Raw genomic sequence first — 26863 nt, forward strand, 5'->3', positions numbered from 1 at the left:
TGCATCTCATTTGATTTGCTTTGTTCATGTTTGCATTTTGATTCCTGAATAAACTATTTTTCACTGTCTTTCTCTGAAGAAGATTAATTATTTTTGAGAAGAAATCAAACCTCCTACAACGGTATTACAAAACGTTATCATTTGAGCTTTAAAGTAATATTATTATCACTGCCCCACCCCCAGGTTTTACTTCTATTTTATACTTTAATTTGAAATATGCAGACAATGCTCTATGTCAGAGTTGTTGCTGTATACTGGTACAAAATACATTTATTTGCTGTAGCTCACTTTCACTGCAATGGTCTAATTGCATAGCAAATGATCTGTTGCACAGAAAGTGATTATATATATATATATATATATATATATATATATATATATATAGCTATATATATATATATATTATATATATCAAAGTTTCAAATGTTAATAGAAAACAAGCAAATAACCAAAAGCCCTTCAATACAATAAAAAAGGGGCCATTACAAATGCTTCTAATACTTATAAAGGTTAAGAAAATGGATTGTAAAAGCTTGTTTAGCGCTGCTTTAAGGTAAGGATAATTGGCTATAAACACACTTCAATACGATAATAAGTGAAAAACACATGTGAAAGATTGCATCGTGTCTCTGTAAATAACTAGATCCAAGCACCGCAGGAACAACTCAAATGCTGGATTTTGATTTACAATCTGTTCTTTGTTTAGTGTTAATGTTTTCTTTCATAGGCGCTCGCTAATAATATTCAGGGAACACAATGTACTAGATAAATGTTTTCGTTTCTGCGTTTGTTTTAATTTACTATACCGTTAATGTGCACGGTAGCTCTAGTTTGCAATAACAGGTGGCTTTCCGGATGGAGTCTGTTCTTTGCTTTTTTTTTTTTTTTTTTTTTTAAAGCATAACCTCATCTGGGGTATACAAGATTAAAACAATAAAATAAAGCACAGAAATGCTCAATGTGTTGCTCATATTGTAAACAGATAGGAAATCCTTTTTCCAGCAACTGAATTTGAATGAGAAACCAAGTTTCACAAATGTGTACTGCTAATAGAAATAGTCACTACTGCAATGAAAAGAGCTTTTATAAAAGGGTTATCATGACTCTCCGGCTTGACTCCAAGGCAGTGAGTTATAAGGTTTGTTATTACTCAATAACCTTGAGGTTTTTTGCTTTAACCACTTTGGTGATCTTAAAGGGTAAGTCTCCTTCAGATTATAATTCATTCTTCTGCCCTAGTTAGCTATGCACGTTTTTTTTTTTTTTTTTTTTTTTTTTTTTTTTCTTGGTATTGTCATCACATTTTCAGTTTGTGTAAACACATTGAGGGAGGGTTGCAAAACAGCATGGAACACGTCGACTGAACTGTGAAAATAGAAAATCGGTCCAATAATAATTAAAAAAAAAAAAAAAAAAAAAAAACATTGGATACCCAAATTGTTGCCGCGGAAACAATAGCAAATCAGATTTGGGAGTTGACAACAGCTGAATTCATAAGATGAGAACTACATTAAATAGAACAAGTTGGTTTAGTCGCAGTTCAGGTGTCCGTACAGGCTTTATAATGTCTATCACTGCTATTATAGTGTATTGGTTGGACTGTCTAAATGGTCTAAGGATGTAAACAGCCCACTGCCAAACCGTCATGTTTGGTAGAAACGCCATTAAAATATTGAGCTTTTGCTCGTGGTTCTTGGGATCAACTGTATTATCTATCAGCTTGTTCCAGGAAGAAACAAAACCAAACATACACTGGCCCTTTTCTAATCACGCTAGTCAAACAAAACAGACTGTTGGTTAGTGAGCAGGAAATAGGAAAGAGGTTTAGAATGAATAGTTTCAAAATGAGATTGTAATCGTAAGAAAAGCACCCATAAGCGTTAAACACCGAACAGCGCTGACTTCAGAAATACTACAACAGACTTCAATGACAAACACTTCGACTGGAAGACAAAAGACAAAAAATTGTCAAAACTTTTGACTGAATTCAAGTTTATTTTAGCATTTGTGTAATTCTAAGCTTCTGCTTCAGTTATTTCATAAAGCTGCGTGTACGTAGGGGTTCCTAATTAAAATCAGTTAGTATCGCTTTAAAGGAGGTGCTACAGGGTGTAACCGTTGCATTCATTCATCTATGTGTTCTTGTTTGTTTTTGTTTCACAATTATGCGCCGAACTGGAACAAGCGAGATCTGATTTGAAAGTGGTGTAGGAATAATGTTAGAGGTGCTCAGACATTATTTTCATAAACTAGGAACAGCGGCTTTTTTTTAGGTGTTTTTTTTTTTAACGATAAGAGCAACTGGTTTACCAAGTTCGGAAAATCTACACATTACTTCTCATTTTGCATCTATAAATGGAGCTTTACGGAAAGGTAAGGAAATAAAATCACACTATGTCTTATTGTTAATTACATTATTTAAATAAGGTGTAGCCTGTAGGAACAGTTAATATTGACTCAAATCATATTTAGGATAGCAATGCTTTTAAAAAATGCATTTGTTGTTTCTTAATTCTTTCTACTACTGAACATAGTATTTTTTAGCATACACTAATATTACAGTGTACTAGCACTTAAAACATTAAAACATTCGAAAAATATATATGTATATATAACTCGAAAAGGATCGTACTTTTTGTATTGCAAGTGCCTTCAAAAGCTACAATTGCATTCTAGAATCCAGAACACCGACAGCTGCTTGTCCGACCATGTGTGCAATGCATCTTGAGTAATGTAGTTTCTTAACTCTTTGCTTTTGAACAAGGCCAGCTCTAAATGGTAGAAAAATGACTACACACCCCAAAGGGCGTTGCGAATGTATGTGTGGATGTTTGCGTGTGTTGGCTTGGCTTGTGAGAAAGGGACAGCTCTGGTGCTGATTTGCAGAGGGGTCTGGAGCTTGAGAAAGAGCGTTCGGCAAGTATAGTATTAATAGCATTGTTACAGAATCGTGTCAAGAGTAAAGTCACCGACATCATGAGACACGAAGCACCAATGCAGGTCTGTAAACGAGAATAATTCAGCTCTTTTTTTCTGTTTTTATTCGTAAAAAGTAAAGTGAATCACTAAAATAAGATTGGATTATTTATTTAAAATACCGTTTATATTTGGGTTGTCTTCACAGGGAGTGGTAACCGATGGAAAGTCATGAAGTCAGAAGGGCTATTTATTCTACACGGATAACATATTGTTTAGGAAAGACTATTCTGTTAAAAACATTTATTTGTAATTCTTTTGTTTCATTAACAGTATAACAAATGTCTTGTTCACTAACGATTTCGATGTTAGTCAAGAAATAAACGTAAAAATTATATATATATCATATATATATATATATATATATATATATATATATATATATATATATATATATATATATATATATATAGCTTGAAATGAAAAACGAGTCAGTGCTTTTCCTTGGCTCTCATGAAGGACACTTAACACATGAGAAACCTTTATGTGGTACAGCTGTATCTGATGCACAGCACTATAATTAAAAACACAACTTCTCAAAACGAGTCTAATCTGCATGTCCATGTTACGCCTAATTGGCATTATATGAATAATCATAAGAATCGAAGCCATGAAGCAAAAAACTAAAACAAAAACAAAGCAAACTAAACAAAACAAAAACCCCACAATACCCATTCGTACTGTAGTATTTATCAGTTTTTAGAAGATGAAATTAACGACGTCAAATGTTAGAACGACAGCACATAAAGTGCAATGTTTTATTCTTTATTTTTACAGTATTTTGTTTTCCAGTCTTTGTGCAGATAAAATAACTTTATAGCTTCTATAGATACTTATAGAATTGAATGGACCATTTAACAAACAGCGTAATATAATATTTGCAACAAAAGAAACAGGCCTTATGTAATGTATGTGGAAACGTATCTCTAATAACATCGGAATGATTGGGAGAATGTGCCTTTTATAGTTTGCCTTTATATAGTAAAGGCTTGTGTTAGTGTGCAAAATGTTTGTTAGAGAATCAATGAAAAATGCATTGTAAATTTCACAGGCAGCACAGACCTGTTAGCTGTATGCAACTAACAATAAAATAGACACTGGGCACTGTATCTGTTGAAGAGAAATATACAGCGTCTTGGAAAAAGTGTTGGACCACCCCTGCTGGCTTGTGGTGCATGGGGTGGGACATGTATTGTCTATTGACCCCACTCAGACCCCTTGTTTAATACACTAAGGTATTTAGATGTCTTGCTAACGCAAAAATTAGTTGTCGTTTTTTTTTTTTTTTTTTTTTTGCAACAGGGACTTTCAGGACTGGTGCAACATTCAATATGCTATCTGTCTTGTCAGTTACTATTGCAGAAACCTATTGGTGAGGTTAAATGTATAGGTTCAATTCTGCATTGGTGCAGAATACATGCAGAAACCCCACAAAAATACCCCATTCAATCAGCCTAGATTAGTAGTAAATGGCTAACATTATATTGAAATGGTTTACATTTATTCATAGACTGGACGATCTATTCAGGGATACCAAGAAATGTGTCTGTAACATCATTTTTATGCTCTGTTGAATAACACCTAGCGGAGAGTCTTATTATGGAAATCATTTCTTATATTCTGGAACACTCTTATCCTGTAAGTGGAAGATACTGCAATTAGCGTGCTCTGTCTACAAATCAGTGCATCTGTGTTTATTGAATTACCAGGGTAACACATTGGCGACATTCTTGTACAATTATCTGAACATGTTTGCAAAAACACAGATTAGCAACACCTTGATTATTTGAAATTCTATTGTACAATTACCAACCATCTTCTGTATTGCTGTTATAGATTTAATACACCAACAGCCCTTTATTTATGGTATGTACATAATATGCAGGAAGACATAATCTAAAATGAACATGATAAATGTTGTTTAAACCAAAAGTGAAGATGTGAATTCATTTGGCCTTTTGCCATGGATTATAACGGCTTCTTCTATCTTTATTTTCAGATGGCGGCTGCTCAAGATACAAAATTTAGCCAGAAGGAGTCATCTGATCAGAACTTTGATCACATGTTCAAACTGTTAATTATTGGCAATAGCAGCGTAGGAAAAACATCGTTTCTTTTCCGTTATGCTGACGACGCCTTTACTTCTGCGTTTGTAAGCACCGTCGGCATCGATTTCAAAGTCAAAACTGTCTACAAGAACGATAAAAGAATCAAACTACAAATATGGGTAAGTTTATTCATCTGTAGCAAAGCTTCTAATGCTAATTTATCAGTGCAAAGGAGTCTGTTGGGTGTATTTCTGTCTGAAAATTAATAGTGAAAAAGAAGATGGAATAAAGATTCTGCCGTCCTTTTAGATTTTTAAACAAACAGCATTAATTAATTTTGAATATTAAAAAAAAAATCTCAATTCTTTACCTAATTATTTTATGGTTTCTGAACTATTTGTTCTGCCCAGTAATATTACTACCATACAAGGTTACTGATTTAACAGCGGCATGTCTCCTGTTTAAACGTCATTCAGTGTGATATAAACACACTAACTTGGGTCAGAGCACGAAGCCTGTGCTGTGGATAGAATTTTGAGGTCCAGCAGTAACATCTTCCCTGCCCCTGTCATTTCAATTTTTGTCTACCCACCAGGACATTTTTAGATGGGTTATTTATGGGCTGTTAATTTCCAGAAACCTTAGTGTTAACTGGTTGATAACACAGTGATATGTGTTGTGTTTTTAATCCCATGAGAAACTAAGGTGTTGCTGCCGCCTTCATTCTATCATCACAAGATGTGGTGTGATGGGGCCTGGGCAGGAGTGGTGGAGGCTCAAATAGGGAGCGGGTGGAGGTGGTGGCCCCTCCCTCCCCCCTCCCCCCACCTCCCACCCCCCAGGGTCTATTAACACAATCTTAAAGGTTTCCCTTCAGCTTACCAATAGCGTGTTGATCCAATGGGTTTCTGGTTCAGTCACCCATATTTATCAAATTCTATGGTGTGAAAAAAAAAAAGTGTTACAATATTAAATATTGATAAAGTTGTAAGTCTGTATTGTTATTTTGATAATTCCATACATTGGGTATCAGTAGCTGACCACTAGTAAAATATAGTATATAACTTGTCCATCCCAGCAATAAATGCTTAATGAATGCTGGTTCCCCAAGTGTGTGCATTTGAATTTGTTTGTAAGGTGATTGTACACATTGCGCTGTGTCAAAGGTGCTCTAGGCTGTCGATGTAAGTCCCACCATGTTATTTTTTTAGTTTGATCCTGGCAACTACTGACACGTGTTTTTTTTTTCTGTTGTTGTAATAACAGATTTACAGTCAAACGGGCAGTGTACTGGAATACTGTTCTCGTATGCTTATTACCCCAGTGTTTCTTTACTTTTGTCAAACACTCAAATGCATCCTCAAGTTAAACCAGTTTTACAAAAATAAGATTGCAAATCTGCTTGGAAAGTAAAACGAACAAAAAAAAAAGAAGTGGTGACGCGCACTTTTCACTGATCAGAAAGTGAAAATGTATGCATATTATTGCAAAAATATTATTGATTTTAGTGGACAGCGGATGAATGTTGTCGTTCATTACTTTTGCTAAGTAATTGTCCCAAAAGTAACAGCCTCCTTCACAAGGTTCATTTTAATCATTGTAGATAACGGTACAGTACAGTAAAGTACTTGTCTCTAATGAAATATCTTACCATCTCAGCACTTCCATTCTCTTTGTCTGTTGCTTATGTGCAGTTTTAAAATACATTGTACTGTGCATCTTGGGTAAGCACTGCCTAATTTCAGGTAGTCTCTTGTGATTGAACTTCCTTGGACATTTAATCTCGGCAGTGTCTTTGGGGTGAATTCATGCCATCGACTGCAAAGCATGTCAGGGGGAAGCAGATGGAAAGAATGTGTGGAAGTGGCAGGGGCAACTTTGTACCCAAAGACTACCTAGAGCAAGGCATGCAAACACATTCATCAGGGGATAAAAGAAAAGCCATGTTAATTGGTACTTTATATTTTTGACATTAGCCAATTTAATTAGTTTTAATAAATGTCTTAAAGATTTGTGGAACTGTAAAAATAGCAACATTAGATTTGTACAAGGTGGGGGAGAGCAACAAAAAAAAATATGTATCACAATATTAAATATTATTAAAGTTTGTCTGTATTCTTATTTTGATAATGACATAGGTAGTACTGTACATTGGTTAATAATAGCTGACCAAAATAGTGATAACTCGACCATTTTAGTTTGTAGCAGACTTTTGAAAGCTCTGACACATTGGCTCATACATAGAAAATTAGCTTCCTATGGTGTAAGGAGTCATTTAAGACAAGGACATGGTGAGTTTGACCCCGCTAAAAAAGTCCAGTAGCAAGGCATACATTCTGAAGGTAGCTTGAACACAGCTGTATGTCAGCCCCCCCCTAAAAAAAAAAAAAACATTTTCTGTCATTCCTGGTAACTCTCCTATGACAGAACAGATTAATTTTTAGCAGTCAGGCCAGAATATACTCATAAGTAGTTTTCCTATGGCTGTATGGAAGTCTTTTCCTTGGCTTAATTAAGAGTTTGAGATTTAATAATCTTACATGGTCTTCAATATCCTCTCACTGCATAGAGGACGTATTTCAAAGTTTCTGTATTAAACTTTATATTTACTTTTCTCACCTTTTGAAATGGAACTGATTAATGCAATCAAACAATTCCAGTTACCATGTGTTTATTTTGCTGCAAAGCTAATTCTGTGAACGAAAATTTAGCAATCTGGGAATATAACAGGGTTATAGGATTATGAGGGGGATATCTGCATGAGAAGAATGGACCGAGGCTGAAAGCAAAGGTCTGTCTATGCTCTATGATTTTTATTTTTATTTTTATTTTTTTAACGCAGGGGGCCTCAACTGTACCGATACTGACAATAAAGCAATTAAAAATAAAAACTCAATACAGTACAACTCAATGTAATTAATGGGGTTTCTCTGTGATGTGTCATAGCACACTGTTTAATGTAGTCTATTACCTGTAGCTTATACTGAGCGTGTTTCAAGTATAATCAATGCATTGCATTTTCCATATACGTTATGATTCTATTAGTGTCAGTCATGTATATTCCCTTAGGGTTATGCATCTTAACATTCCAGTCAACTAAATAATAGAAAATTGGTATAGGTATAGATTGTAATTAAAGTCTACAGTGTAATTGACACTTACAAAAAACTATTAAAGATTTCATAAATGAAACTATCTATCTAATCTGTATTTGTGTTGTGGTAAAGATGGCTGTAGGGGTGACGTCAGACCAAAGAAGCAGTACACATACAGCTGGAGGTATGGGGCTAAAAGGGTTGCAGCCGTATATTTATTAAACAAACAAAAGTAATAAAATAAAGACTTTTAAATAATACACAAAACAAACGGCTCAAGGGCCAAAACCAGTAAACGCAGAATGTAAAATGAACAAGTATATTTGTATCTAGTATAGCAGTTGTTTGTCTTTCCGCCTCTAACACTCTCCAGCATTATTCTCTGTGGCTGGAGACTTAATTACCTATTAATCAAATAATTACCTTATTAAGGTTACAGCCACATTCGCATGAGAGTTATAGGGAGGGAGTTTTAACCTCATCCACACCGACTACACATTATAAGGATTTTCGACGGTCTCAAATAATAAATAACAATGCCAGACAGCTTTCGTTTGCCCGCACTCAAATGAAAATAATACATATATGTACATGTGAATACAAATAATACAAATACAATACAATAATAATACAAATGAAAATAATACATAAATGTACACAAGGGGTGGGCACCCCGTCACATGTGTTTATAAATTGTTGTTGTTTATTGTGTTAATAAACATTATTAGTATATAAAAAGAGCAATGACACTTCTGACATGTTTGTAAAACAGCATGGTACCATGCATGTCACTAGAATACATTTAAATACATTTCTGTAGGATTCACCCGATTAGTGTGGCTTTAATTTAGTTTTGTATTCCAGAAACTAGTTGAAAGGCTCATTTTCAGATCCAACATCAACAACATAAGCAATTGTAAACCTTTGGTCAAAAACCAGGAAGACTGTAAACCAGGAGCAGAATGTTTGTCTTTTACAGACGTTCTAGGGAAAACACTGAGGAGCGAATTTAATCTTTTACATTTCCCTGGGTTTGCCAGTACATGCCAACGTAAAATGGAATCAGTAAGATGTGCTAAAATAGAAATCACTTTAATATTTAAAATAAGAAAATGCACACAAAAAGTTTTTACAGTTTTTGAAGAGAAGGACACAGAACCAAAGCAGTTTTAAGAAAATAATAAATTAAATCTATTTTGGAGTAGATGCCAACAAAGATAAGAAATTATTTTTTTTTGGAAAAATGTGATAGTTGAAGGGATTTCATGTATATCGTAGTATATAGTCAGCATTTCTGTTGAAAACAAGCTGATCTGTTTTAAAAAGTGAGATTTCCTGTTTGTAAATGTGTGTGATAAAGATATTATTTTAGTTTAGTTTAGATGGGTTCTCATCTTTGGTTTTCAGGCTACTGAGTTTTATGTGTGCCGGAAAACAAAGCCAATTTAAAATAAATACATAAATCCTGCTTGAAATATGAATCTGTGTACACCAGTGAACAAAGCAAAAAAAAAAAAAAAAAAAACACTGAAACAAAATAAGAAATTGAGGGAATCAGAATGTTCAAGACTGTTCATTAAAATAAAATACAGATTTAGTTATTAGGGATCTCTTCTGGTCACACGAATGAATCTCATCCATTTAGACTGGATTCATATGATATATTTTTGGAAACCTCAGTAATTTACATTTGTAATTAAAATGATTAGCTTTCCTGGTAATCTCTTTTCCTCTTGCTGGTCTTACTGAATGCAAGACTTATTGCCCAAAACAGCAAATGTTACAAATTGACACTTATCTTACAAGAATTGAGTTACAGGAGTGCCTTCTATAGTTCACATGCTAATGGCCATGCTGTACATGTGTGGAGATGTTGGGTAGAGGAGTATAGAATAATGTGCTCTGTGGCACTGGTGGCTTTTAGGGATGGTACATTAATATGTGGTGCAGATATGTGGTGCAGATCAACAACCTGTAGACACCAATCACTTGACAGTTCTGTTCTGTCATCTGCTTGGGTACAGGTATAACCAGGAACACCTGTTTTTTAAAGCTGCAAGATATTAATCAGCAACCCTCAGTGATTGCCTTCCTATTGAAAGCATCTTTAATCAGCAGGTAGAGACGTGCCTGCCTATGAAGTAGTGTTCAAGGTAATCTCTGCATCAGTAATAGATTTTAATGAGGCTGAAACATTTAAAAACAGTGGGCATGTTTCAGATGCATTTTAAAAACGTTGCTGATATTAAGGAAATATTTATTTGAAGTATATAATATGCATCTCATTATAATTATAACAACAGCAATCCTAGTTTTAAATTCAAGGAGGTTTTCACAAAGCTTGTCATAAGTGTAAAATGAGTGTACATTATGTGGTGGTCATCAGTAACTCAAGCCAAAGTGAGTTATGCAATCAGGAGCTTGCTCGTCCAAATGCCGATCTTGGCTGGGGACCCATAGGGCTGCATTGGCCTTTGTGCTCCCACGGCAAGGGAAAAAATCACAGCAACCTCTAATAGTCAGGCTATAGACCAGGTTGAACTCTCTTCAAGCTTCAGAAGCTTGGTTCACACAGGTGGAAAAGGCAATTGACCAGACAATTAATGCATATTTAATATCTAACACATTTTCTGCATTTTATTCTCATTTGATTTGCTGATGTCATGAACATTTCCACCTGGCTTGAAGGATGAAGAAATACTTCTGTGAAGCCAATAGACTGGGAGTTGTAGGCACAGCCAAGAAATACCAGTTCTCATTGCCATCGAAAATGACATTTCAATGATTTAAAATATTAAGCTTGATTAATAACAGTTTTAAAGGTTAAGTCCTTCTGAATAAAGAATACCAAGTGACATTTTTGTAGTCATAGAGTTGAGAGTGCTTTCATCAATTAGATGTTTTCTTTAATCATGAAATATTTACTGTCTGGCCATTCTTAATGAGGTCTGTCAGCATTAATCTTTAAGCAGCAGGGCTTTTGAATTAGTTATATATTAAGAACATAAGAAATTATTGAACAAGAAAAGGCCATTCAGCCCAACTATGCACACTCGCTATGGTGCCAGAGTTGTCCATTAGCACTCAGGAGTGGAAGAACAAAAAAACCCTAACCAGGCTAGTAGGGGAAATGAAACCTCTGGGAATCCGTGGCTAAACGGACCACCCTTCCTCCAGGCGGTTAGCTAAAGGTCATATTATGGTCACAGAGAGGGTTATACTGTATTGTTCATGACAGAATCCAATCTATTGAAGGATCTGACAACTCTTCAACAACTCTGTCCGGCAGCCTGTTCCAGTGGTTCACCACCCTTTTCTTGAAAAGGCTCTTTCTCCCCTCGCTTCTGAATATGCCCTTCTTCAGCTTCCACCCGTGGCCCCTGGTTCTGCTCTGTGTGACCTGTGAACAATAATTCTCAGCAGCTACTTTGTTAAACCCCTTGACAATTTTAAATACCTCTGTGATGAGTCAAAGGGATTTCGTACTACTGTGTTCGGGGTTGGTCCGAAAGTAAAATAGGAGGAGTAACGGGTGGAGGGAGAGACTAGTTTAGTGCAGCGGGATTTAAAAAAAAAAAACCCACTAACATTTATTTTGTCTTTTTTTGTTTATGTATGGTTTACTTAATCTTTTTTATTATCTATACACAACAAAATAATTAAATAACAAAAGAAAACAAAATGGTGTGAGGGAAGGAGTGCAGGGGTGAAATCCAAAACCGATCGCGATAACTCGTCTTTAATCGTCTTCATGGTAAACCATACATAAACAAAAAAAGACAAAAGAAATGTTAGTGTTTTTTTTTTTAAAAAAATCCCGCTGCACTAAACTAGTCTCTCCCTCCACCCGTTACTCCTCCTATTTTACTTTCGGACCAACCCCGAACACAGTAGTACGTTCCCTTTAGTATGTAATGTCCCGCCTCTGTAGTCAGTGGAACACCAATCCCCAACTGACAAGTGTCCTTATCCTTCACTTGACTCCAGTGCCTGGAATTTACATACTCGTACTTCCGCCCCTCACCAAGGTGCCGCCCCTCAAAAGATGACTTTTGCCATGGTCACGAGATCTTGGTAAGGGAAGTCCCGAGTTGGTTTGATGCCATCTACTGTCGGGAGGCTGAATCACAGACCGAAATCCCTTTGACTCATCACAACCTCTATTAAGTTGCCTCTGACTCTCCTTCTTTCTAGGCTGTACAGATTCAGCTCTTTCAATCTGTCTTGATATGACATACCCTTCAATCCTGTAATTGATCATATTGCTCTCCCCTGTAATCTTTCCAACGCCTCAATGTCTTTCTTATGATATAGGGACCAGAACTGTACACAGTATTATAGGTGTGGTCGTGCCAGTGCATTGTATAATTTTAATATAACGTATCTAGATTTGAATTCAACTGTTTTGGTATATAAAATTCTCTTCACCTTTTTTATAGCTTCTCCGCAATGTCTAGTTGGCTTAAGAGATTAATCCACTACTACCCCCCAAGTCCTTTTCGTACATAGCTTCCTCCATTTTGGTTCTATTCATGCTGTACTTGCCTCTAATGTTTTTGCTCCCTATGTGCAAGACTGCATTTATTCACGTTAAATTTAATCTGCCATGTGTTAGCCCAAGCTTGAATCTTGTCAAATTCTCTTTGTATTATTGTTAAAGTTACTGATTGAGAGTTGGCTACCCCTCCCAGTTTTGTCTCATCTGCAAATTTGCTTATTTTACAGATTATGTCTTGATCCAACTCATTTATATAGATGAAGAATAGCAATGGTCCCAATACTGATCCCTGTGGTACCCCACTTGTTTCATTACTCCAGTTTGATGCTTGGCCTCTAATTATCTCTCTGATGTCTATCTTGTAACCAGTTATGAATCCATACTGCTACTTTACCATTTATTCCTACTGATTTCATCTTTAGGTATAGTCGTTCGTGCAGTACTTGCAATGCTTTTTGATAATCTAAGTAGATTATGTCATACGCACTATCTTTGTCCGCTCTAGTCCCCTCCTGAAAGAAACGTAGTAAATTAGTTAAACACGATCAACCCTTCCTAAAGCCATGTTGGCTGTTTCCTATAATGTTGTTACTGTATAAATATTCCTCCATTTTTGTCCTTATTATAGTTTCCATTATTTTATATATGATTGCTGTTAAATTTATAGGTCTGTAGTTAGACCTACAAGTTGGGATTGCAGTCCTTCTTATTTTTTTTTTCAGGATAACTGTTCTTTCAAAATCGCAATCCTGCAAAGGTCCTGATTCTTGGTAAAGATCAAATGTGAACATTGTTAACAGTGTTGCAGAAAATGATACAGGTTCTGAAGGGTGCTTGAGATGGAAGTCTACAAGCTTTGTAAAATCCCAATATTACAGTAGTCTCTGGCTAAGAGAACACCTCTTGGGAAGCAAGCGAAGTGTTCTCCAAGACAGAGTTGACCACCGGACACACTATGCCAAGGCCAATCACATTATCAATTAATAAATATAAATGTATTTATTACTTATGTCATGACGCACATGCAGCAACAATGAAATTATGCTAATAAACTATACTAATCAACTAATGGACAAACTAACATTAACCCTTAGCGGTCCATTTATTCAGCGCTTGTCAGGCGCGTCAGGTCCAATTTATTTTCACATGCACTGTTTCTTTTACACGCGCTGTTTAAAATTTTTTTTTTCTGAGTAAAACATGTTTAAACGGCACTGAATCGCAAAAGGACACTCAGTACTGTATCTCCAGCCCTTGTTCACTGTATTTTTCACATAACTCTTTATAGATATGCATACTGATAAATCCTCTCCTGATCACTCGTTTTATCACCAAACTCCTCAATAATGCAATCCAAATCATTATTTTATTACTTTTTTTTTTATTCTGCAAATGTCTGTGATATTCTTTGAGCGCTGGATGCAGAAGCAGCTACCACCTTTGTTTATGTCTGTGTGATGTCTGTGGTGCATGGAGATATCAGATACACCCTTTTTTTCAGCTTCATTTGTCTCCTATTGGTCTCACTCGGCCATTGAAAGGTTTTCTCAGCTTTTCCTGTGAAAAAAACCACTAGAGACCTGTAATTTACGTCTTTTTGATGATGTCGGATAGGGTCCGACATCGGACTGGAAAGGGAAAATGGTAATGTCAGACCTGGTCCAACATAGCACTGCAAAGGGATAATAAACTAACTGACAAACTAAATTAACAAAGCACCCCTACATACAGGAAAAAATGCAACAGCAACTCTAGATTACTCTCATGATGACAAGTCAGTTTTGAAAAGATTGAATAATTTGAATTTGAGTATAATGATGATGAGTTATCAGGTTACAAAACAAAATCCTTATCGGTGCCAAAAATGTGTTCTTTTAAGCGAAGCTCCTGATCCTTTAGGCGGAGCATTTACAATGGGAAAATTCTGTTTTAGCAAGAGGTTGTCCCCTAAGCCAAAGTGTTCTCTTAGGAGGTGTTCCTATACGCAGAGATTACTGTATAATCAACGGTTGTGTAAAATAAGCCTAGCTGGTTTAAAGTGAGGGGAAAAAACTGTTGACTTTACAAAACTGATATTAATTATTAATTTAATAGCTCTATTAAAAATTTGTTTTGTACCTTACTGTTGAATTTTCCTGGTTAAAAAAACGGGTCAATTAAACTGTAATAAACACTTATGCCCCACAAAATATACCCCATTGTGTTTTCAATTAGTTTTTTGGTTTCATTCAACCTAACTTGCTGACTGAATTTTTCACAGCTCTATCCAGATTCAGCCAAGAATCACTGAATCAGCAAGTATAGCAATAGATTCAGATGCCTGAACTAGGGTGACCAGATAAAAAAAAACAAAAATCCTGGCACCTTCAGTTGATGCTGGGAGGATAGAAACCTTGTTTAAATGAACTGCTGCACAACGCAAGTGACGCAAACTACATATCTTTATTCTGTAGATAGGCTTTTTTTTTTTTATTCCTTCGCCTTCCTGTGTGCATTGCACTTAGGCAAAAATGAAAACGTCAAGAAATATAAAAATTTAAAAAAAAAAAGCGGTTAACTTCCTTATTTACTGTTCAGATGACAACAATGTTTTAATCAGCCTATCAGTGCATCTACACTGTTTTTTTTTTTTGGTTTTTGATTTTGTTTTCTGTGACCTGCTGTACTCTACGTAGCAGGTGGGGCAAAGTCAATGCTGATTTAGGTTGCTAAAATATAGTTTTCAGCATTAGACGTAAAATACCAGAAATGGACAACAAAGCAAAATGAGCAAAGCATATTTCCGAGGTTTCATGAACGAGTTTTATTAGATGCACAGCTTTGAATCTCCTCAGGAAACAAGTGTGCTCTGAGATTTGTCTTGTCTGGTGTGCTCTGAGATTTGTCTTGTCTGGCTCTGAGTACGTACTTGAAAAACAAAGCAAGAAAAACAGATTATTGTATGCATACACTTTTTATCTCATTTTTATAATTTTTATAATTTCATTGAACTTTTATTTTAATCAAATGACATTATGAGATGGTAAACCATAAGAAGGCACATTTGTTATTTGCTTTAGAGGTTCTGTTATTGTGATAATGTTATTATTATATGTAGTTAAAAGATATTTCTGAGCCTTTGAAAAACCACAGAACTAAGCCAACCTATTTCCCTGTTTACCGCTCATTTATATTTTCATGAACTCGGAAATAAGGGAAATAATATGTTAGCTAAATTAGGGAACACACATGTTTGTAACTGCTCTTTGCACATGGTTCAATTTAATCCACACTGTGCCAAGAGACAGCTCAGGAAGTCATTTATAAGCAAGATAATTCGATTGGTCTGCTAGACACAGTGCCATAACCAGTCATCTCAGTTTTTAAATGTCAGTGCTGTTACTTGTACAAGCTGCTGCTGGTTGGTGTACAAATATAATGCATGTCCTTTCTAGTTTCTGTTCTTGCCATTCATTCTAATTTGCTGAATCCAAATGCTATTTAAGCATGTTCTGGTCTTGTAATGAGTGAAATGGAAAGTAGTGAGCATTTTTAAGGCAAATGGATATTAGTTATTATCTGATCATGTAAGTGCTCATATTTCTATGGAACACATGTAATGTGGTATGTCTGTCCCTGGAAATGTATTTAAATTGATTCTATGGTAGCTGCACGAGTGGGTCCACATGATTAATATTGGTTATTCATAATTTTAAAAAGTGGTTCTTACCTGTCAGATACAAGGGATATCACCCCCACCCCATTAAAGACAAAAAGCTAATATATTCAATTAATCAAAACTTACCTTGAATCCAGTACTGAGTCTTGGCTGCAGGCATTCTACAACAAAACAGTCATCTCTGGGAAAACTGGTCATAAAAAGTAATGTGTGATACAAACAAGCTGTAAAATAGTTATGGTGCATTCAAAGTCAAATTTCTAGAATTGCAAGCACTTAGAGTATTATTGCCCATATTGTCAAGCAGGTGACATAGCAATAACGATCCATGATGTGATACGAAACAGAAAAGACAGAGCACTTGTTGTTATGTTTTAGTTTTTGTTAAATCACTCTTCCTGCAGTGATGAGGGGCAGGAATGTGCAAAGTGTTTTTCAGATTTATCTGTTATGAATCGCCAAGAGTAAAAACGCTTTTAAAAAGCCATTCTAGTTCTAACCGGGGCCACAGTCTCAAAAGTAGTGGCTAAATGGCAGTTGTAACTAACTCATCGATAGATGAAGAGTTATCAGAAATGAGTGGTGATAAACCTGCTATTTCTGAGAGCTTTTTAACAGTTGAAGAATTAAGAATGCGTTTCCTAACAGTACATACCACGCTTCTCAAATAAAATGCAAAAATGAACAGTAAGATCTATAATGGAAGAAATATGGACATCTAGCCCTCGAGAGATGACCAAATCTAAAGTATGACCACGATTATGGGTAGACCCTGTAACATGCTGAATAAAATCAAGGGAATCCAAAAGCCTTAAAAATTCCATGGCTGTTGTATCAGATTCATTGTTGAAATCCCCAAGCAGTAAAATCCTGTCATAATTAGAAGATAATATAGACAGGAGTTCTGCAAATTCAGACAGAAAAGATTGATTGGGTTTTGGACGGTGATAGAGCAATACTATAAATACTGGAAGTTGACTATTAACCAGACTTATTTTGCCCATTTATTTTGGCAATTTCCATGTTAAAAATGCTCTTTTTTTTTTGAAGATTTTTTTTTTTCATTCTTAGCCCTCAAATAAGCAATTTGAACAGTTTTCAAAACATTTTTTTTTAATATACACACTTTTTTTATTGTAATTATGATAAACAGAAATACAGTATTTCAATAGAACTTAAATAGCAAAAATAACAACAATGTGTTTATAATTGTAGCATTATAATATATATCACAACATAACATATTTATGGCAGCATTATATAAGTATAAATAACTTTTTTTTTTTTTTTTTTTTTACAATGGCAGCATTGTAATAACATTATAATACTTGTGCAGGCATATAACTTTTTAGAAATCATTTTCTGTGTGATTACAATTCTCTTTTAAATCCTCTATATCTTAACTGTAGTACAGCTTTAAATCTCGCTAACAAGCCTCCATTCCTGAGTGTAATCTTGTTTTAAATCTCGCATGCGTTGTCTCCAATAGAAATGTAGGAATGTGCTGTCACTCAGTAGTTGGGGCGGGTTTAAAGTATTCAGAACGAATCAATGATAGGTACATGTCAGGAAGGCGGGACATTGCCCAGCAGCACTGAGAAATGTATTTATTATTATTTTTGTAGTAGGTTTTATTTTTGAATGGGAAAAGGGTAAAGTCAATGTGAATTGATTAACCATTTCCACAGTTTTTCTGGTGCTTTCCATTGTTTATTGACTAACCACTGATTTTTTTTTTTTTTTTGTTTGTTTTATCAGGTTTTATCGGTTAAACCGAAAACCAGAAGCCATAATTATAATCTACAGTAAAATCATTGATTAAAGGCGCTTTGTTTAATAAGTCTGGCCAGTATGTTTTCCGATGACAAGTTTCTGAATTAAAAGCTGCCATGTGGCTTCTTAAACAGCTGCTGTACATCACTGCTAACACTGTGGACATCCTGCATTTCTGAAAACAAATGCTGAAGGATTCATTCATTTTGAAATTTATCTCAAAGGGCATGTAGCAGGGCGGTAGGAAAGCCCTGCTTAAATGTATTTTGTTTATTTATTTTTAGAACGGGGTCTCCCCCTCCGCCCCTGCATTATTTATGTATTATGATTTGTTTATTGTGTTTATTCTGTGTATTTATATATGACGGCACAGCCGTGCATTTTTGTTTTGTTATTGTTTTAAAAATGTATTTATTATAAATGATGATGGGGCCGTATTTTGTTTGTGCAGCGTGGGTGGGAAGCCCATCCACGTTAATAATTAAAACCCGTGCAGAAGGTGGCCATCTCCCGAATTAATTAATTGATTAATTTATTGCTAACTGGGAGATGGACACCTGTATAAAAAGCCTGCAGCTCGCCATGTTTGAAGTGTGGGGTGTTCAGAGGCGGAACGCGAGCGAGCAGGAGCAGGAGCAGGAGCAGGAGCAGCAGGAGCAGGAGCAGGAGCAGGAGCAGGAGGAAAATATAAAATAATACAGGCTCGGTGACACAATCTTCCTAGCCTGACCTGTGTGTGTAATTTATTTTGTGTTCGTGATTTGTTGTTGTTTGAATATTTATTTTGCTCTGTGAGCGCAGTGTTATTTTTGTTTAAATATTTTATTTATCTTTGTTATTTAATAAACGACGCACACCGCTTTGTTGTTGTTCGTCCTCCTGGTCTGACGTCACCGCTCAGCCATTTCCTGCCCCAGGTTAATAAAGGTATCAAATCTCTAAAGCATGGCATTGCAATAAGAGTGTTATGATGACCCATTAGGATGGCCTGGCTCTGTCAGAAAATAATGTGCAAAATAATTATTTGCAATGTGTCGGACGTGTGATCAGTAGGTGCAGTAGGTAGGAATAGGCTGCCTGGATGTAGACGACCAGGTCATACAGTTACTGCTGAACAGGCTTGAAATACGTCTTGTATTGCAATATATTGGATGCAGCAGGCACATGGAGGGATTAAGTAAAACAAATACCTTAAAGGATTGCATTATACTTTTTAAATCATAATTTGACCTGCAACATGCTGTCTCACTATTTGCATATTGGCCCCAGTTTGCAGAGCTCCTTTCGTTGCACTGTATACTGGTAAGTATTGGACTTAAAATGGTCTGAAGTTGAAAGATATGCAGAAACCTATATATATTTAATGTTATCTTCTGTATCTGTTTACATAGAAAGCTTGCCTGCTACCAATGTCCTCCCATGTGTCAGCAAATTCACAAAATTAACTCACAAAGCATTTACTCCAGTCCAGTTTTTTTATTTTTTATTTCTAAATGGAAAACAAACTGATAGTGTTACAAATGAACACATTTAAAGTTCATCAGCATCACTCATTTATTTTTCCATTTAGAAGTAACTATGGCAAGCACAAAACTAGAGTCAATTCGCTACTTCAGGGTCTGTCCCATCTTCACATGGATGTTTTAAATCTATTATATAATAGATGTTACACAGTTCCCATGGCACATGCATTCCTCTCCTGGTACAGATGCTAAACTAGTGGTCAAGGTGAAACAGGCCAATCGTTCTGCATTTATTCTTCTGCCCCAGCACTTGGAGGACAGTTAGCCCAGAACAGTTGTTGATTTTAGCTTAATTTCAACACATAAGGCAGTTTCCATTTTCTAGAATAATTGAAGGTGAAGTACTGTTTTGAACACGAAGATTGCACTTGCTTTGATTAATCCCAGCACATCAACATGTGCTGATTAGGGCTGCAGCAGGGCTAATCCAAACTTCATGCTGAAAGCTGGAATAAAGATTATTTGTACTAATAATAGCACTAGGAGAAAAAAGAAGCATACGTTTTAATCAGCATCTTCTACTCCATGCTTCATTGGATAATATTGTACAGCTGCATGAAACATTTACCAGACTAATACAGATGTTGTTTCATGTGAATTTATATACATATTGGTTTCGGCACACACCAATATTCTATCATAAGTCAAGTTTGATTGCGGTTATCATATTGCAGTTAAATATGAGTTCTATTCCACATAGGGGGGTTTCAGTCTTTAAGTTATAGTATGAATATAATGTACTGCAAATCCAAAATTAGCTAAATGAGTTAATACTGTCTTAGTTACTCTGGTGAAACCACAAGACTGTGCATGTAGGATATGATGAGAGGTGAAGGTGAAGCGCAGTCTTATTTTTCCTTAATTATTATATTTGAAGCTGTCATCCATTTATACAGAAAGGAATAATTTCAAATGAAAAACCTTTTAAATTGTCCCTCTTGCTGTATAAAGGAATATATATATATATATATATATATATATATATATATATATATATATATATATATATATATATATATACATACACACAGCTCTGGAAAAAGTAAGAGACCACTGCAAAATTATCAGTTTCAAGACAACATTTCTCCCAAATTCCAAATAAAAATATTGTCATTTAGAGCATTTATTTGCAGAAAATGACAACTGGTCAAAATAACAAAAAAGAAGCAGTGTTGTCAGACCTTGAATAATGCAAAGAAAATAAGTTCACATTCATTTTTAAACAACACAATACTAATGTTTTAACTTAGGAAGAGTTCAAAAATCAATATTTGGTGGAATAACCCCGATTTTCAATCAGAGCTTTCATGCGTCTTGGCATGCTCTCCACCAGTCTTTCACATTGATGTTGGGTGAATTTATGCAATTCCTGGCGCAAAAATTCAAGCAGCTCGGCTTTGTTTGATGGCTTGTGACCATCCTCCTCCATCTTCCTCTTGAGGACATTCCAGAGGTTTTCAATGGGGTTCAGGTCTGGAGATTGGGCTGGTTATGACAGGGTCTTGATCTGCTGGTCCTCCATCCACACCTTGATTGACCTGGCTGTGTGGCATGTAGCATTGTCCTGCTCCATGCCACACATGCCTCAGAGTTGGGGAACATTATCAGAGCAGAAGGAAGCAAGTTTTCTTCCAGGACAACCTTGTACTTGGCTTGATTCATGCGTCCTTCACAAAGACAAATCTGCCCGATTCCAACCTTGCTGAAGCACCCCCAGATCATCACCGATCCTCCACCACATTTCATGGTGGGTGCGAGACACTGCATGTCTTGTAGGCCTCTCTAGGTCTCCGTCTAACCATTAGACGACCAGGTGTTGGGCAAAGCTGAAAATTGGACTCATCAGAGAAGATGACCTTACTCCAGTTCTCTACGGTCCAATCCTTATGGTCTTTTGCAAACCTCAGCCTGGCTCTTCTTTGCTTCTCATTGATGAAGGGCTTTTTTCTAGCTTTGCACGACTTCAGCCCTGCCCCTAGGAGCCTGTTTCGAACTGTCCTCACGTGCACTTCACCCCAGCTGCCGTTTGCCGTTCTTTTTGTAGGTTACTTGATGTCATCCTACGGTTGCTGAGTGACATTCGAATTAGTTGGCGGTCATCCCGGTCATTGGAGAGTCGTTTTCGCCCTCTGCCGGTCTGTACCTTTGTTGTCCCCAATGTGTGCTGCTTGACCTTGTTCTTATGAACCGCCGTCTTTGAAATTTTAAGGATGGAAGCAACCTGACGCTCACTGTATCCCTCTGCCAATAAAGCCAGAATTGAACCCTTCTTTTCCTCACTCAAAACTATCCTTTTCAACTCGTTGGGCATGGTCAATAGTTATTTTTTGATTCCAATTACTTTTGAGGTACTACTAGCACTGTTTTGCCATCCAGCTGGTCCTATTGCAAGAGGAGTGATGACCACAGGAGTGGTTTTTATACTTTTCCTCGTTAAATAAGATTTGGTTCAGGTGATCCCCTAATCAGTACCTCATTCAGTAGAATGAGGTGTGCCTGTGTTGGAATTCAACAGACACTGGAATGGAATGGCTGCCATACATGTAGAGATGCTGATTTAAGAAAAATTTGTAGTGGTCTCTTAATTTTTTCCAGAGCTGTATATGTCCAGTAACAGCACATCTGCCTGTTAACTTTAGTTTTTTTTTCCCTAATTTAATTTGCTTTCAGAAGTGCAAGACAAGCCTTATAGGGTCTGTTTTATTAAGGGTGTATCAGTCCATCTGCTAAATGACTAATGTAGACTATCTTGGTCTAATTTATTGCAGCAATGAAGGGATAAAGGGCTAGACCGCAAACAGAATGAATCAGTAGCCTACATTGGTAGCTGCTAGAGAAAAGCCAGACACTTGACTTCAAGACAGGCAGTTTAGCTGATTTGTCTGGTACGTAGAAGGTAGTGCATTAACAAACATAGCATTCATTTAAGTTAATTACTTGAGTACAGACTTAGCATGTAACAAATTGTAATAGTTTTTCTTTTCATTTCATCTTCAGATGACTCCTGCCGGGTACTCTTGATCTTTGCATATGATTATATTTTATATGAGGAGTATGCAGGAAATGTGAGCCAGTTTATTTCAAATTTAAGTATGTAGCTAGAAAAATACATAGCAATGTTCATGCTAAATCTAAGAATGATACCATAACATGCACCCCATGTGTGGCATGCACCTGTCCACCATAGTATGTTATATAGACTATTTTATGACAAACAGAGTCGGCTCTCCTATTGCATTCTATGGATGTCAAATGTTCTTTTATTACTCGGTAATGGAATAGGAAATAAAGCACGGCTGAGAAGATGACAGTATGACACCTTTTCTAAAACCATTGCTTGTTGATGAAATGCTTCACACTGCACTTAAGCCAAAAACATTGACTCTCAGTAAACTACAATGCTTATTTGAGATAAACAAAGATAAATACATTTTAAAAAGTTGTATTAAAATAGTGATAATACCTATGGTGTGGCATGGAACATAATCTCAACTTGGTTCTCTGGTGTTATTGACTCTGGAGTTAGTAATTATCTTGTATAACATGACACAGTAATGCCATTACTCCTTAACTCCTAACAAGTATGTAACTTCTATGTAACAAGCAGAAATTCCCATTACATTTGTGTAGTAGTGCACACTATATTCTGAAAAATTATGTTACATTACATAGGCCTTAAAGCAATTTATAAACACATTCATTATCCAGTTCTCTAAAACAGATGTATACCACAATTTCACAAATCATTACATCTACATTTTGATTAACACTTGATTAACAGTACATTTTAGGTGGTTATACCCAAAGAACACCTGAACTAAAATACATACTCGTTATTGTTAGTATGCATATCAGTATAAAGATATTGTTGTTTGCTTTTCTTATTACTATTAATCTATTTTATTAGTAAGTATGAGTGAGTAGCACAGTCTTAGAAATATTGGGAATTGCCATTTTGAATCAAAGTGCACTGGTTAGGGAAAAACATAAAACCATACAAATTGAACAAAAGCTCATGTCTGTTTATGTTAGCAAACAATTCATTTGGCCAATGGGGTGAGGCCAGACTGGCTGATATTTTATATTGTCATTTGATGTTTATTTGCACAGCTTTTGCTTAACACCCAACAAATGCAGACCCTTAGTTTTAGCAGCATAAGCCTCACCAGAATAATTTTATTTTGGTCTGTATGCCAGTCCCTGTGGTTTAAGATGGCATTGGGGCTTAGCAGTTTTAAATACACATTCTGAATTATGGATTAATGGCTGCCATTAAAGGATTATTTCAGGACATGCAGCATACCCATCCATATAGAAAAAGACTCTCTGAGAACTCTGTGATTAACTGCAGAGTCATTATAGTAATGCATCTTTGAAAGCTAGGAGCCAATCGACTGCAAAGTGCAGTAATTACTGACCACATCAAGTATTTCATTTCCTTGGTTCGTGAAACATACTTGGCCACAAAGCACTTCAATTAGAAGATTCATTTTAAAGTTGAAAGTACAGCTAAGACTGAATGTAGACATGCTCATTAAGAGAAAACAAAAAGCATTTCATGGAAAATGTTTTATGTAATCTAATAGGGAGAGGCCAGGTAACAGTGTCTATTTATTATTTATTTTAACTTGTCTGTTGCTGTGGTTAAAAAACCAAAACCTCCGGCTGTATGGGGAGCTCCCATCACTGGGACAGGTCTGAAGGTAGCACCAATACTACACCTGAAAGACAGATTGTATAAGGACCCTCTGCATATATTGCTGTTTAAAACACTCTGACATCATTCTTTCTTATTTTAACTATAAGCAGTGGTGTAGTGGGGCTGGAGTGGACCAGAGTCACCCCGGGTCATTTACATCTGCACTGTGAGCTGTCACAAAATGTGATGGTCTTGGTAGAATCTCCCTAGGAGTTCTTAGCACTTGAAAGGTTAACATGGCAATGCAAAATTGAATGTCGTTACTGACATCTCAGTTCAAAAGCATTCAGCAAGATTTAGGCTTGCCTATGAAAGATACAGTCAAGTTCATTCAGATGGCATCAGTATTTGTCAGTTATTATCTCTACAAAATCAATCTTTTAAGGGCACAGGGCAGGCCTATAAGGCCATTTTCAGTAATTAGAGGTCTTGAGATCTCACTTTGTGTCTAAACACCAGCTTTACGGGCTATAAAACAAACAGGCCTGCTTGCAATCTAATTATCAGCCATACAGAACCATGACGTTCCCCTCTAATTAGCTTCTGCTTGAATGTTCCTGATGATTTGTTTCCTTCCCATGATGCAACTGTTTCCCTGCTGGTTGTGTTTGATAAGAGAAGCATCAGCATCAACTCATAGCCCAGCATAGGGTCCTGGTAGGAAATAAGATGCTTGTGTGTTATGGTTTATTTCACGCCACAGGTCACAGTTAGCAATTTCAGATTTCAAGGTAAATTTAAATTATGGAGGTCAGTATAAGAGATTAATATCTAAAGTGCAAAAGTTTACCAGCTGAATTTATGTATAGGTTTTTTTTTTTTCCCTACCACATTTCAAAAGTCTGTTTTTCAGATTTCAATATAGACTTATGCCAGCCATTTTATTTAGAGAGTTACAAAATGAAGCAGGATATAATTGATCAAATATTGTAGAGCTGCCACTTAATTCTGCTCTTGGTGTGACTTTAAGCCAAAGAGAGATACAGCATAAGCTAAAGCTCCTTATTTCTCAGCTGGAACAAGGCATTTTGAATGAGGAATGCTGGGCTTGCAAGCCGTGCTTTAAGTTATTGTTGGACTTACCTAGTCATTTTTCCTGGAGGGTGAAATTGTCCCACTCCTTCAATGGCTTATTTCCTGTCATCAACCAACCAGCTGCTTCCACTGCTGACATACATGCGTTTCAGCAAGAAACACACTTTGATCCACAAGACACTGTTGAGGTGAAATGAGCCAGGACGTGGAACTATAACAGCTATCTGGAAAAAGGGACGTGGGAACTGAGAACTTTCTTTAACCTAAAGTAATACCATATATGTTTTAAAATGAAACTACATGTTTTCTGTTTTGTTAGCTGCAATTAATAACCTACATGATTTCAGTTTTCAGAAAATGGTGTTTAATTGATCAAAGGAATCAATAATAGTTTTGAACAATTGTATTGTTATAAAAGTTTACAGTTTTGCCATTTTTAATGCTTTTTCTGGTGAGAGGTGAAGTGCAATACAGTTTTTTTATTATTATTTCTAATTTGCATATTTAAAATTAAGAGTGCAAGAAATATTATCTTAAAAAAAGCGATATTATCAGTCTGTGCCATTAGTAATGCATGTGTTTTGGTTTATCACAGTATTGCTAAAGCTACCAAATTTTTGGTGGGTGGGAATGGGTAAAACTGTAATCACTTTCCATTGAAAGATAATTTTCCATTAAATGTGTGTACAGTAGTCTCTGTATACATTATATTATGTACAAATATAAATATGTACCTAGGCTATACAGTAAACAGTATGTAGTAAAATCAAATTAATACCTAGTGCACTTTTTTACTTTAGCCTATAGGCTACTCGGAACACAAAATAAATCATGCTGCTGCATTGTACACATTACTATACAATGCAAACATAATGCAACGTTGTTTTTAATTGAAACTAAATTATTTGTGTGTATCATTTTCCTTTTTTACCGTAGCCTACTTAAGACACAATTAACACAAAATAGATCATGGTGCCGCATTATGGTACAGCTGTATATACAGTGCCTTACATATATTGCACACACTTTACAAAAATATATCTTTTTAATTTGCAAAGAAAATGTTACAGTGTACACATGGCTACATGTAAAACGCATACCCTACCTGCTCCTTTTGTGAAAGCAATTTAAGACTTCAGATTCTGAATTTTAATTGTAGTCCACATCTTGCATTTCAAACCAGTCTAGTCCGTCAGTATTTCTGAAAGCTTCTCTCCCTTTTCCAACAGATCGAGGTTAGTTTAAACTCTGTAGAGTATGAGTTTATATGCCCTCTTTTAATTAAGTTCTTAGTTTTAGCGATTTAGTACTTGTTTTGGTCCTTCTGTTGTATTTCCATTCTGTCTTTGGTGTCAGTTTAACAGTTAGGTGTCAGTTTTTTTTTGTTGTTTTTTTTTTTTCAGTATTAACGAGTGACTACTGTAATTTCCAGGACTGTTCATTTCTTATATATTCTGTGCAATGCGAACAGTACATTCTAAAGAAAGTGTTATTATTACTCTTATTCCTGCACCTGCTGTAGCTCTAGTCTTTATCAGTGTTTATGTCACCGAATGGA

General features: G+C 35.9%; 1 protein-coding gene across 1 annotated transcript in view; it reads left to right on the forward strand.

Moving 5' to 3' along the window:
* Positions 1-2907: 2907 nt before the first annotated feature.
* LOC121316790 (ras-related protein Rab-3C-like) overlaps positions 2908-26863 on the forward strand; it is a 50558-nt gene continuing 26602 nt past the window's right edge. The window contains exons 1-2 of the mRNA XM_041251993.1: positions 2908-3000; positions 4976-5203. Of these exons, the coding sequence (XP_041107927.1) occupies positions 2977-3000; positions 4976-5203 (252 nt within the window). The 5' untranslated portion in view covers positions 2908-2976. The remainder of the gene's footprint in view (positions 3001-4975; positions 5204-26863) is intronic.

Source organism: Polyodon spathula, chromosome 1 (assembly GCF_017654505.1).
Source record: "Polyodon spathula isolate WHYD16114869_AA chromosome 1, ASM1765450v1, whole genome shotgun sequence".
NCBI lineage: Eukaryota > Metazoa > Chordata > Actinopteri > Acipenseriformes > Polyodontidae > Polyodon > Polyodon spathula.